The sequence below is a fragment of the Quercus suber genome, unplaced genomic scaffold, assembly GCF_002906115.3.
Source record: "Quercus suber isolate HL8 unplaced genomic scaffold, Cork oak 2.0 scaffold_239, whole genome shotgun sequence".
NCBI lineage: Eukaryota > Viridiplantae > Streptophyta > Magnoliopsida > Fagales > Fagaceae > Quercus > Quercus suber.
In genome coordinates, this window is record NW_027069696.1 from 892,044 (window position 1) to 906,288 (window position 14,245).

Below are 14,245 nucleotides of genomic sequence, written 5' to 3' on the forward strand. Positions count from 1 at the left end.
AAAGAAAACACCCATTTGGTTTTGCTAAACCCAGAACATCTATGGTGCAACATTCCAACACTATGTTGGTTGGTGTGAACTTTTCTAGCTACTGACATCAAACACTAGAGGTATCATGTATTTTCTATTGACTTACAGTTCTACTTCCAATCAAGGTAAACCTTGATTGTTAATTATTCCTAAAGACAAACAAGGAAAAAAAAACATAAACTGAAGCACATAGATTTAAAGAACACTTCTTTATTTACTACAGTTGGTTTTGGACAAAAAGAATACAAGAATAAAATCCTCGAGTGTTCTTCGATTCTACCTGCAAGTTCCAATCCAGAATTTTCTCCCTTTTCAATCATGTTTCTTCTCCTTTTTTTTTTTTTTTTTTTTATTACAGCAAAAACAGAAAATTTTGTTACACTTTTTCTTTAGATTTCAGCAATAACATAATCTTTCCCTTCTCTTTTAATGGCATAATTCTTCTCTCTTTGAGAGCAGTATCTGTTGGAGAGATATGTATGACAAGAAACTATCACATAGAGAGAGAATGGCATGCATAGGAGAGAAGCAAAAATGAAAAGATAAAAAACAATGGAGACAAAATCAATCCACTAGTCTGTATATACCGTAATCTATAAAAGGCCCACCTTATCCTCTGTAGTTTTCTAGGACTAGATTGTGCAAGTAGTGCTACTCCCATGAAATGGTTAAACCGGTTGCTTCCATAAGAAAGCACGGAAAAATCACAAAAAAGGCCCACACTTCCTCTTGTTTATGAGATAGGAGAATGAATCACACAACTAACATGACCTTTATCAATAAGGGTATTTTGCTTTAAAGAAGTCAGCCTCCACTATTGATTTAAAACCAAAATAGAAATCATATTGAAGGGAATTTATATTTGGCGTTAAATGCTCCAAAGTTGCATAAATGGCATTACAATGAGGATGGGTTCTATCTTCTACAGAGAACACATGAACGTTGCTTTCCAACTCAATCCAACTACACCCAGGAGCCTTTTTTATGCCTAAGGTCCTTAATCTCTTCCTCACATTCATCTTCTCTCCCCATTTGCCCAGTATCGAATGCGTGTTAGAAAGAATAACATGAGCAGATACTGCCTTAGGATCCAAATTGAAGATCTTCTCAGCCACTCTCCCAATCAACTCCATTTTTGTCCAGAACCAACAGGCACTAAGTAAAGCTCCCCAGACAACCCCATCTGCTTCAATAGGCATTGCTTTTATGAACTCCTCAGCTTCTTGTAGAGAGCCTGAACGGCCAAGAAGATCCACCACACATGCATAGTGTTCCAAAGTTGGTGTTACTCCATAACTTTTTTGCATTAAGTGGAAAAATTTCATCCCTTCATCGACTAGACCAGCNTTTTTTTTTTTTTTTTTTAATTACAGCAAAAACAGAAAATTTTGTTACACTTTTTCTTTAGATTTCAGCAATAACATAATCTTTCCCTTCTCTTTTAATGGCATAATTCTTCTCTCTTTGAGAGCAGTATCTGTTGGAGAGATATGTATGACAAGAAACTATCACATAGAGAGAGAATGGCATGCATAGGAGAGAAGCAAAAATGAAAAGATAAAAAACAATGGAGACAAAATCAATCCACTAGTCTGTATATACCGTAATCTATAAAAGGCCCACCTTATCCTCTGTAGTTTTCTAGGACTAGATTGTGCAAGTAGTGCTACTCCCATGAAATGGTTAAACCGGTTGCTTCCATAAGAAAGCACGGAAAAATCACAAAAAAGGCCCACACTTCCTCTTGTTTATGAGATAGGAGAATGAATCACACAACTAACATGACCTTTATCAATAAGGGTATTTGCTTTAAAGAAGTCAGCCTCCACTATTGATTTAAAACCAAAATAGAAATCATATTGAAGGGAATTTATATTTGGCGTTAAATGCTCCAAAGTTGCATAAATGGCATTACAATGAGGATGGGTTCTATCTTCTACAGAGAACACATGAACGTTGCTTTCCAACTCAATCCAACTACACCCAGGAGCCTTTTTATGCCTAAGGTCCTTAATCTCTTCCTCACATTCATCTTCTCTCCCCTTTGCCCAGTATCGAATGCGTGTTAGAAAGAATAACATGAGCAGATACTTGCCAAAGTAAACTCAATAGGCTTCACCTCACCACTCCCCCTCATCCTCCTAAACAACTCTAAAGCCCATTCACAGCCATCCTCGCTCCTCGCATAACCAGAAATCAATGTAGTCCACACCATAACATCCCTAGATGGCATCTTATTAAACACATCAAAAGCATCACTCATCAAGTTACATTGCACAAGCATCAAACTCCACAACAACCCATTTTCACCGTGCAACTCATCAAACACCCGCTTTGCTCCTTCAATATCAATACAACTTGCGTAAAGGTACAACAATGCACTACCCAGAAGCTCAAATCTCTCAAACCCAGATTTCAAAACTAGACAATGTAGCTCTTCTCCCTCACAAACCGACTGGGAACGCGCACATACACTTAACGTAGTCGAAAAAGTGGTCTCATTGAGCTTTATATTACTACTGTGCATAAAGTAAGTTAGTTTCAGAGCTTCATAGTATTGCCACCATTTGGAGTAACCTGATATCACGGTGTTCCATGAGACAACAGTTCGTCTAGGCATTTCATCAAACAGGTTCCGAGCAAAGTCGAGCTAGCCATTTTTGCAGTACTTAGTTATAGAAATGTTGGTAGAAACTATGTAGTTGCGAGGGGCTTGTGGAGATTGACAAAGGGTTGTGAGAACTTGAAACTCTTCCTCCAGAGACTCCACTTCCAGGTTCCTAGAAATGAATGCTTCAGCAACATTAAGTGCGCTTATCACCTTGTTGGCGTATGCATCAGCGAAAGAAACAGAGTGCTCAAACGCACAGTTTTTCCTGTTTGAAAGAAGTCCAAGAAAATCATTTACTCATTGATTTACGTCTTTTCCCACTAAAACGTGCTATTTTCATTCTTCACATCTCTAATAGGAAGCACGGACATGAAAAATACTAGTAATAGCATTATGAGTTAGCAATGTAGGCAAGTCCCAATTTTGTTTTGTTAAATTTGTGTGACATTTTTATTATATTATGCATCCTTATCTCCATCTTTTTGTCTCTTTTTTATCTCTGTCACTCACCCTCTGCCCCAAACACACTATTACCCTCTGCCCCAATCACAACTCTCATCTCACTATATCAAACACTCAGCAGTTGCAAAAACAAAAAACAGTCTTGGATACTCCCAAACACAATCACAGATTTACAGATGACAGATTCACAAACAAAATAAACGTATGGAGTGGAGAGAGGGAGAAAAATCATATCAAAATCAATGTTAAGTTACGAAGTTGAAAGAGAGAAAAATAAAATACTTGAAATAGGCAGATTAGGATTCGGGATGGAGGTTGGAGGTTACAGCAACCGGTATCGGAAGTGGGGTGGGCGGATCAAGCCACCGGCGGCGACTGGAGGCGTGCGTGATGCGTGCGTCAGTGGCGGCGGCCTGTGTCTAGCATGGATGGCCGGCGGAGTGGCTGACGGCTGTGGTGGCAAAGAGAAAACACAGTTCTTTATAGATAGATAGAAAGAGAGAGGATGGCTGAAAATCTTTGTTTGGATTTGAGAGAGGAGGAACACAATACACACGGAATTAAATTGATCCATTTTCCTTATAAGAGCTTCTTCTTAGTTTGTAAAACTATGTGTTGTGCTGTGCTCTTCTTTATCGTATATTTTTATTTAATTGATATTTCATGTAAATATAATAAATTATTACTTATTAATTTGACAAAAATTATATAATTAGCTATTTATTTATATTTATTTATGCATTCAATATTTATTATTTCACTAATCTCTAAACTATTAATAATTTTTTTAAACTATTGTACAATAAAGTTGTATTGTATACTAAATTATATTTAGAATATTATTTTAGATTATTATATATAATATGAAAATTGTGAATACAGAAATATATATATATATATATATAATCATTTTATTTTTTACTCCCTTATCAACAAATTCCTAATATTATATTTAGAATATTATTTTAGATTATTATATATAATATGAAAATTGTGAATACAGAAATATATATATATATATATATAATCATTTTATTTTTTACTCCCTTATCAACAAATTCCTAACTCCGACACTGTTGACTAACCTAGAAAAAAAAATATTGGTGCCGCTACTAGTTACATTCTACATTTATTTTAGTATAAATTTGTTATTTTTCCTTGGTTCTAGGTTCTAGTGCGAATCTCTATTTTATAATGTGAAATCCGTGTTTTTCAGTATATATTTTTCATATTTCCTTGGTTGTTTGCAGCAGTGGTTGTTTACAAAAATAATACATACTGCATTTTGAAATTGAAGATGAGAGACCGAATGAATAAGCTTAATGGAACTTGACATGATATATTTTTATGTCTTCTCTTACATACCTTCTCAGTGAAATACAAGTCACAAATGGATTGTTTGTTGAGAATTTACTCATTTTTCCTAGAGGACCTTGTCATTCATGTGTTTCTCGGCTCGATTCAAAAGACCCAATTGTTTTTTTTTTTTTTTAAAGAAGTCTATCACAAAAGATTCTTTTGGCCCAACCCAATTGATCAACACAAACTTGTTTAACCGACCGCACCAATGTTACAACAGCTGACCCAAAGCTGTCGGCCAGGGCCCAACCCAGTGTTGAGTGTGGTCTTGGAATTGGGCCAACATTTCTATGTGGTTTGGTGCAAAAATGGTCAATTCTACTGATTGCCCCAAACCAAATAGACCCTGCCTGTTATTGTTACACAACAAAAGATACTTTGTAATTTCCACTAAAAAAATAAATTGATAATTGTAAGAGAATAAGCTAGTAGCTCCAAATTAAATGGTAAAACTTACGAACATTTCAAGTCTTGTTCACTTTAGACTTGTTCATTTTATGATTCAGATTTTGTTTTACAAATCTAATAAATGATATGGCAATATGTATATTGCTAGATCCAAAAAATAAAAATTGAACCATATAATGAATAGAATTTGAAATGTAGAGGATTATATTCTCTTTTTCCTTGGAGCCCATTTCTCATATTTCCCAATTAAATTTAATTGTGAGGTAGTATTACTTCATAAATAATAGAACGAAGTTTGGCTACAAACTTGGTTGTAACCAATGGCTACAACTTCACTCAAGATCTTTTTATTGGATGTGAATTTTGACAAATCTACCATAAAATAACATTTTCTTTTTATATTCTCTATACTTACAAAAATTTTCAGAAGATCAAAAATCAATAATTATGTTATCAATCAAATATTTAAATTTCAAGTTTTTTTAGTCTAAAATTAAGTATAAAAATAAGTTTATGGATCAAATAATAAATAATATCTGATTGTCACACAATTAAATATGTTTGTTAAGAACATAAAAAACATATAATCCAACAGTTAAATTTTTAAAATATATAGTCATGCTAGTTATTTTAGTAGGGATTATAGTTGCGGGTTACAACCAAATTTGTAGCTAAGTTTTGTCCAAAATAATATAGTTGAATTTACTTATTGTTACTGAAAAATAATATTTCTTGAAATTTATTGGTTAATGCAGCCACATAATTAAACTTAAATAGGAAACTCAAAGTATACTTGATTAATTGTTCTTCAATTTTGTCACTCATGATTAAGTTACAACAAATCAATCACCTCTTTTATTGAAGTAGCTAAAGTTTTATTTTTGGATCACCACAATTTGAAATTACTTTTTTTTTTTTTTTTTATGTAATCTAAAAAGTCCAATGATCATGGCAGGAAATTTATTCCCTCGGCTTCAAAAGAAATTATTGATAAACTCCACAATCCATAACCCCACTTTGTTTTTACTCAAATCACCAATCTCCAAGCATTGAAGTGAATGACCAAGAATGAATTTAATGTAACTCAACCAACTGACCTGTAGCAATAGTAGGGCCGGCTCAATAGTGCTCAATAGTGTTCAATCATTTATAAAATTTTAGGTCTTTTATAAAGGGTGATGAGGCCTTTTTTACCTAGGCAATTTTTTTCTTTTGGTTGTGGGGCCTTACGGCGGCCCTGAGCAACAGAAAAACCAACTCTAACCCATTATTACAAAACATTCCCCCAATCAATAGTAATCGAAAGGCTAGAAGTCATCCCAATGCCTCTAAAGTCAATATGAGATGCAAAGACATCCAATCAAAAGAAAAATAGTTTCATTCCACTATCTACGACAAAGTAAGCCAGAGTCCGAAGAAAAAATTTATTCATTATTTTTTTAATGAATGAGCAATTTTAAGAGTAATGCTATAGATAAAACACTTTTACAACAAAATCTAAGTGGCAAATTATTAAAGGTATATAAAAAAGTGTTATGAACCTAGTGGTTCCAAATGGCAATGAATAGGAATTGTAGGGCGATGGATAGAGATTGCAGAGAAATTAACTTAATTCAAGGTAGTTACCTTTCATTGAAAAATATTGAGAGAGAGAAAGAAAAGCAATCAATTGGTTTATTCTTTAATGATATCTAATGTTGAATTACAATAATTTATTTTTTTTAAAAAAAAAACTAGTTCTAATCTCATTGGCCCACATGGCTTAAGACAATTGGCTATTTAATTTAATATGTGCTCTATGAATTAAGTTATGTGTTAAATGAGTTACATGTACTCAAATCCTAACTAATTCATCCTTAGCTTAACTAACTAATTAACTAACTAAGCAATGTGGGACACTAGGATCATAACATACCACTACACTTTGCAGATGACGTCCACGACGGCTCACTTTATCGACACTGACCCGATGGTAGCCCTTTCTCTTTTGGCAGCTCCACTCACCTATAAGTTATTTTAATCTAACCTCTAGGTTGCCCTCTCCGGGATCTAACCAACTCAGGATAGTGGTTGGCTTTGATACTAAATGTTATGAACTCATAGGTAGAACTCACCATTGAAAATCAGCTTGCAATGGGAGGGTGCCTAAGATCTTATATACATATGTTTAAACTTAAACTTAAGCAATGTGGAACACTAGAATCATAACAATTACAAGGCATATGACATAATTTGGGGTTCCTATCATTTTTCTCCCCTTCAAAACACCTTGCCCACAAGGTATTGTTGTGGTTGTCATCTTCATCAAAGGAATTCTTTTAATGAACCAATACCATATTCATGCACTTCTTTTTGACAAGGGGTCTCATGTATATGACAGTTCCTTCTCCTCAAATCTTCAACCTTTGCTCAAACTCTTAAGCCTTCAATGGTTCTTCAATCTTCAAGCTCTCATTGGTTCTTTGGACCTTGGAATGTTCTTGGATCCTTAAGACCTCATTTGATTCTAAAACCATTAGAATTGTTGGCGCTTGCATCTTTGATTCTCGGTCACCATCACCTTCTTTGTTGGTTCTTTGGACAGAACTTTAAGGACAGTGTGTACATGAATATCATTATCCACTTTGACACAAAAATTAACGTCTCAACTTGCAACAACAACAGTAGATTCTTGAAACCTGATTTGTTCTTCAAGTTTTATTGAATCAAGAGATTGTAACTCCTCTTCCGTCATGTTCTCGACATCCTCCTTTAGTTTTGAGAGTTCTTTTTTCATTGCCTTGTGAGATTCGCAAAAGGCCTTCAAATTCTCATAAACTGTGTTAAACATTCGTCGCAATTCTAGAAAATCTGATCCTAGGTCATCTTCACATGTGTCAAGATCGTCCGCTTTGATACCAAATGTTACGAACCTAGTGGTTCTTAATGGGGATGGATAGGAATTGTAGGATATGAATTATAGGAAAATTGACTTAATTCGAGGTAGTCACACTCCATATATGGAGAGAGAGAGAGAGAGAGAGAGAGAGAGAGAGAGAGAGAGAGAGAGATGAAATGCACTAAGCAATCAATTGGTTTATTCTTCAACAATATCTAATATTGAATTATAATCATGTATTTATATGAAACTAGCTCTAATCTCATTGTCTGATATGACTTAAAATTATTGACCAATTAATTTAACATGTGCTCTATGAATTAAACCATGTGTTAAATGAGGACTCTACTTTTATTTCTTCCTTTCTTTGGCGCAATATGCTGACTTGAATTTGCTGGTCCAGATTTGATCTCAAGCTTTTTGTAAAGGCTTCATGCATGATTTTCTTCTATGATGACATATGCGAATTTTTTTATCTTCTTCTTGATTCACATTCGTACATGATTAGCCTCAAAGATGCAAACATATTATTTATCATCATGTTCTTAGTGAATATGGTATGAACTGACCTGCATCTTAGCCAATTAGGTATACCACATGAGATACACGAACAGAGACAGAGATTTAATCTTGACTCTCAACCAACTCTTGCTTTTTGTATGGGCTGTTGTACACCACATGAACTGACTTATATTGGCACAACCTTGATTGATTTTTTTTTTTTGGTGCAAGAGTGACTCATCCTTCATCGACCCTTGCAATACTCAGCCTTTCAATTCTTATTGTCTTTGAAGATATTGCACCAAGCTTTACAAGATTTCAACTTCGCAACTGTGTCAAATTTCGCATGACCTCAATTATGGAACCCCTTTAAGAGCTACATTCTTGTACTCAGTTTTTTTTATTTTTTTTTATTTTTTATGCACAATATTTTCTTTCTGCACTTTAGTGATTTTCTTTTAACATTCTCATTTTAGATGTGGGATTTGGTTTATCCATCTCTCTCAAGTGTGTAATTTTTTTGCTTTTGAAAATACTCACTTGAAATATGTGATTTAGTTTATCCATCTCTCTTAAGAGTGTAATTCTTTTTTCTTTTTCTTTTTTTGAAAATACTCACTTGAGATGCAGGATATGGTTTATCCATCTCTCTCAAGGGTGTATATTTCCTTTTTGTTTTGAAAAAAAAAATTGAGAAATTAGTTTTACTAAGAATTTCAATCACATGTCAAAAAAATTGAGCAATTAGTTTTACTAAGAAGTTCAATCACATGTCAAAAAATGTGAGCAATTAGTTTCACTAAGAAGTTCATTCACATTAAAGGAGTACTGCCAGTTGGTTCGTCTTGCAATTATCTCTCATCCCAAGTAAAGGTATGATTTCGTACTCACAATATTTGTATGATGTGAAGCAAGTAAAAGAGTCACGCCTATAGCAAGATTTTGATCAGCAGGAACAGCTTGTGACTATTGTGACAGATTAGGGGGATATATGTCACAATCCCACTTTGATGAAAATGGGAGGACGAGTGATCAAGGTTGTGGGCTTCGCTTATTTGTTACCTTTCTCTAGATGGATAAATAAAGCCGGTTCATCACCAATATGCGAATCTTCAAAGAATAAGGTTTGGATAGGCTAAAAAAAAAAGTCAGCATCCACAAGTACTTTTAAAATAAAAACAAAAAGAAAAATTTACACACTTGAGAAAGGTAAATAAACCAAATAACGCACCTCAAGTAAGTTTTTTCAAAAAAAAAAAAAAACACTCACTTGTGGGATTTGGTATATCCAAATCTCTCAAAGGGGTAATTTATTTTTCTCTTTTGAAAATACTCACTTGAGATGCGGGAATTGGTTTATCCATTTCTCTTAAGTGTGTAAATTTTTCTTTCTCTTTTTTCTTTTTAAAAATACTTGTGGATGCAAACTTTGCTTCTTCTTTTTTTAGCCTATCCAAAAATTCTTCCGAAGATTCATGTATTGGTGATGATCCAGCTTTATTTATCCACCCAGAGAAGGTAACAAATAAGTGAAGCCCACAACCTTGATCACTCGTCCTCCCATTTTCACCAAAGTTGGATTGTGACATATATCCCCCTAATCTGTCACAACGGTCAAAGCTGCTCCTGTTGATCAAAATCTCGCTGCCAGTGCGACTCTTTTACTTGCTTCACATAATTCAAATATTGTAAGTAAGAAACCATACCCTTCTTTAGGACGAGAGATAATTGCAAGACGAACCAACTAGGAGTACTCCTTCAATGTGAATGAACTTTTTAGTGAAACTAATTGCTCAGTTTTTTTGACATGTGATTGAACTTCTTAGTAAAACTAATTGCTCAAAAAAAAATCAAAACAAAAGGGAAATATACACCCTTGAGAGAGATGGATAAACCAAATCCCACATCTCAAGTGAGTATTTTTTATTTTATTTTATTTTTTTTAAATTACACCCTTGAGAGAGAAGGATAAACCAAATCCCGCATCTCAAGTGAGTATTTTCAAAAGCAAAAAAAAATTACACACTTAAGAGAGATGGATAAATCAAATTCCTCATCTTAAATGAGCATGTTAAAAGAAAATCACCAACATACAGAAAGAAAATATTGTGCATAAAAAAAAATATATAAAAAAAAAAAAACTGAGTACAAGAATGTACCTCTTAAAAGGGTTCCATAATTGAGGTCACGCTAAATTTGACAAAGTTGCGAAGTTGATATCTTGTAAAGTTTGGTGCAAAATCTTCAAAGACAATAAGAATTGAGAGACTGAGTATTGCAAGGGTCGATGAAGGATGAGTCAGCGCACAAAAAAAAAAAAAAAAAAAAAAAAAATGAAAAAAAAATGTTTATATATATATATATATATAATCATTTTATATTTTACTCCCTTATCAACAAATTCCTAGTTCCGACACTGGTGACTCACCTAGAAAAAAAAATCCTGGTGCCACCACTAGTTACATTCTGCATTTATTTTAGTATAAATTTGTTATTTTTCCTTGGTTCTAGGTTCTAGTGCAAATCTCTTTTTTATAATTTGAAATCCGTGTTTCTCAGTATATATATTTTTCATATTTCCTTGGTTGTTTGGAGCAGTGGTTGTTTACAAAAACAATACATACTGCATTTTGAAATTGAAGATAAGAGACCGAATGAATAAGCTTAATGGAACTTGACATGACATATTTTTTATGTCTTCTCTTATATACCTTCTCAGTGAAATACAAGTCACAAATGGATTGTGTTTGTTTTCCTGGAGGACCTTGTCATTCATGTGTTTCTCGGCTCGATTCAAAAGACCCAATTGTTTTGTTTTTTTTTTTTTTTTTTTTAAAGAAGTCTATCACAAAAGATTCTTTTGGCCCAACCCAATTGACCAACACAAACTTATTTAACCGACCGCACCAATGTTACAACAGCTGACCCAAAGCTGTAGGCCTGGGCCCAACCCAGTGTTGAGTGTGGTCTTGGAATTGGGCCAAAATTTCTATGTGGTTTGGTGCAAAAATGGTCAATTCTACTGATTGCCCCAAACCGTGTAGACCCTGCCTGTTATTGTTAGACAACAAAAGATACTTTGTTATTTCCACTAAAAAAATAAATTGATAATTGTAAGAGAATATGCTAGTAGCTCCAAATTAAATAGTAAAACTTACGAACATTTCAAGTCTTGTTCACTTTAGACTTGTTCATTTTATGATTCAGATTTTGTTTTACAAATCTAATAAATGATATGGCAATATATATATTGCTAGATCCAAAAAAATAAAAATTGAACCATATAATGAATAGAATTTGAAATGTAGAGGATTATATTCTCTTTTTCCTTGGAGCCCATTTCTCATATTTCCCAATTAAATTTAATTGTGTGGTAGTATTACTTCATAAATAATAGAACGAAGTTTGACTACAAACTTGGTTGTAACCAATGGCTACAACTTCACTCAAAATATTTTTATTGGATGTGAATTTTGACAAATCCACCATAGAATAACATTTTCTTTTTATATTCTCTATCCCTGCAAAATTTTCAGAAGATCAAAAATCAATAATTATGTTATCAATCAAATATTTAAATTTCAAGTTTTTTTAGTCTAAAATTAAACATAAAAATAAGTTTATGGATCAAATAATAGATAATATCTGATTGTCACACAATTAAACATGTTTGTTAAGAATATAAAAAACATACAATCCAATAGTTAGATTTTCAAAATATATAGTCATGCTAGTTTTTTTAGTATGGATTATAGCTGTGGGCTACAACCAAATTTGTAGCTAAGTTTTGTCCAAAATAATATAGTTGAATTTACTTGTTGTTATTGAAAAATAATATTTCTAGAAGTTTATTGGTTAATATAGCCACATAATTAAACTCAAATAGGAAACTCAAAGTATACTTGATTAATTGTTCTTAAATTTTTTCATTCATGATTAAGTTACAATAAATCAATCACATCTCCATTGATCAACTTCTTTTATTGAAGTAGCTAAAGTTTTATTTTTGGATCACCACAATTTGAAATTACTTTTTTTTATGTAATCTAAAAAGTCCAATGATCATGGCAGGAAATTTATTCCCTCGGCTTCAAAAGAAATTATTGATAAACCCCACAATCCATAACCCCACTTTGTTTTTACTCAAATCACCAATCTCCAAGCGTTGAAGTGAATGACCAAGAATGAATTTAATGTAACTCAACTAAACTGATCAGTGGCAATAGTAGGGCCGGCTCAATAGTGCTCAATAGTGTTCAATCACTTATAAAATTTTAGGTCTTTTATAAAGGGAGATGAGGCCTTTTTTACTTAGGCGGCCCTGAGCAACAGAAAAACCAACTCTAACCCATTCCAACAAAACATTCCTCCAATCAATAGTAATCGAAAGGCTAGAAGTAGGGGTGTTCACCAAACCGCACAAACCGCAAAAACCGCACCAAAACCGCCCGCAAAATGGCATAACCGCACCGCACCGCACCGCAAGTAATATTACACCGCACCGCACCACACCGCATGGTGCAGTGCGGTTTGCGGTTTTATAATAAGAAAACCGCACAAACCGCACCGCACCGCACCCTCTTTATATATTAATATATTTAATTATTTTTAATATTAAATATATTATTAATAGTTTAATAACCCTAGTTTCCAAAAAAAAATAATAATAATTTGATAATCCTAGCAAGTGTTGATTAGGAAAGTCAGCCCAAAATAAAGAAAAACTAGTTTAATAGTTTAAAACTTGGACCAAAATAAAGGGAAAAATTAGTTTTTGGTTGGGTAGAAAAAGCCAAAAATTTGAAAAATATACCAACTTCAAATCATTCAAACCGCATCTTATACACCGCACCGCATATGTGACCGCAAAAATGAGGCGCGGTGCGGTTATGGTTTTAGCTAAACTTTAAACCGCACCACACCACACTGCACCGCACATGTGACCGCAAAAATAAGGTGCGGTGCAATTATGGTTTTAGCTAAACCGCACCGCAAAATGCGGTGCTAAAAATGGCCCAAAACCGCACCGCACTGCACCGCGAACACCCCTGGCTAGAAGTCATCCCAATGCCTCTAAAGTCAACATAAGATGCAAAGACATCCAATTAAAAGGAAAAATCAGTCCACTACCTACGACAAAGTAAGTCAGAGATCGAAGAGAAGGTTTATTCATTATTATTTTTTTAATAAATGAGCAATTTTAAGAGTAATGTTACAGATAAAACATTTTTACAATAAAATCTAAGTGGCAAATTGTTAATGGTATATAAAAAAGTGTTATGAACCTAGTGGTTCCAAATGATAATGGATAGGAATTGTAGGGCGATGGATAAAGATTGCAGAGAAATTGACTTAATTTGAGGTAGTTTCCTTCCATTGAAAAATACTGAGAGAGAGAGAGAGAGAGAGAGAGAAAAGCGCAATCAATTGGTTTATTCTTCAATAATATCTAATGTTGAATTACAATAATTTATTTATAAAAAAAGTTAGCTCTAATCTCATTGGCCCACATGACTTAAGATAATTAGCTAATTAATTTAACATGTGCTCAATGAAATAAGCCATGTGTTAAATGAGGTACATGCGCTCAAATCCTAACTAATTCATCCTTACTTTAACTAACTAACTAACTAAATGAATTACAACAACTATTAGGTGAATACTATTAGGAACCTATGGGTAGAACTCACCCTTAAAAATCGGCTTGCAATGAGAGGTACCCAAGAACTTATATACACATGTTTAAACTTAAACTTAAGCAATGTGGGACACTAGGATCATAACATACCACTACACTTTGCAGCCGATGCCCACGACGACTCACTCTATCGACACTGACACGATGGTAAATCTAACCTCTAGGTTGCCCTCTCCGGGATCTAACCAACTCTGGGTAGTAGTTGGCTCTGATACCAAATGTTAGGAAATCATGGGTAGAACTCACCCTTGAAAACCGGCTTGCAATAGGAGGGTGCCTAAGATCTTATATACACATG

The 14,245-nt window shown here is 33.8% G+C and overlaps 1 protein-coding gene across 1 annotated transcript; it reads right to left on the minus strand.

The window, feature by feature from the left end:
• Positions 1–530: 530 nt before the first annotated feature.
• On the minus strand, positions 531–3,694 carry LOC112030706 (pentatricopeptide repeat-containing protein At4g02750). The gene is given in 4 exon segments (XM_065780554.1): positions 531–1,379; positions 2,126–2,781; positions 2,784–2,906; positions 3,386–3,694. Coding segments are annotated over 3 exon segments (1,281 nt in total). The 5' UTR covers positions 2,836–2,906; positions 3,386–3,694; the 3' UTR covers positions 531–806.
• Positions 3,695–14,245: the final 10,551 nt, after the last annotated feature.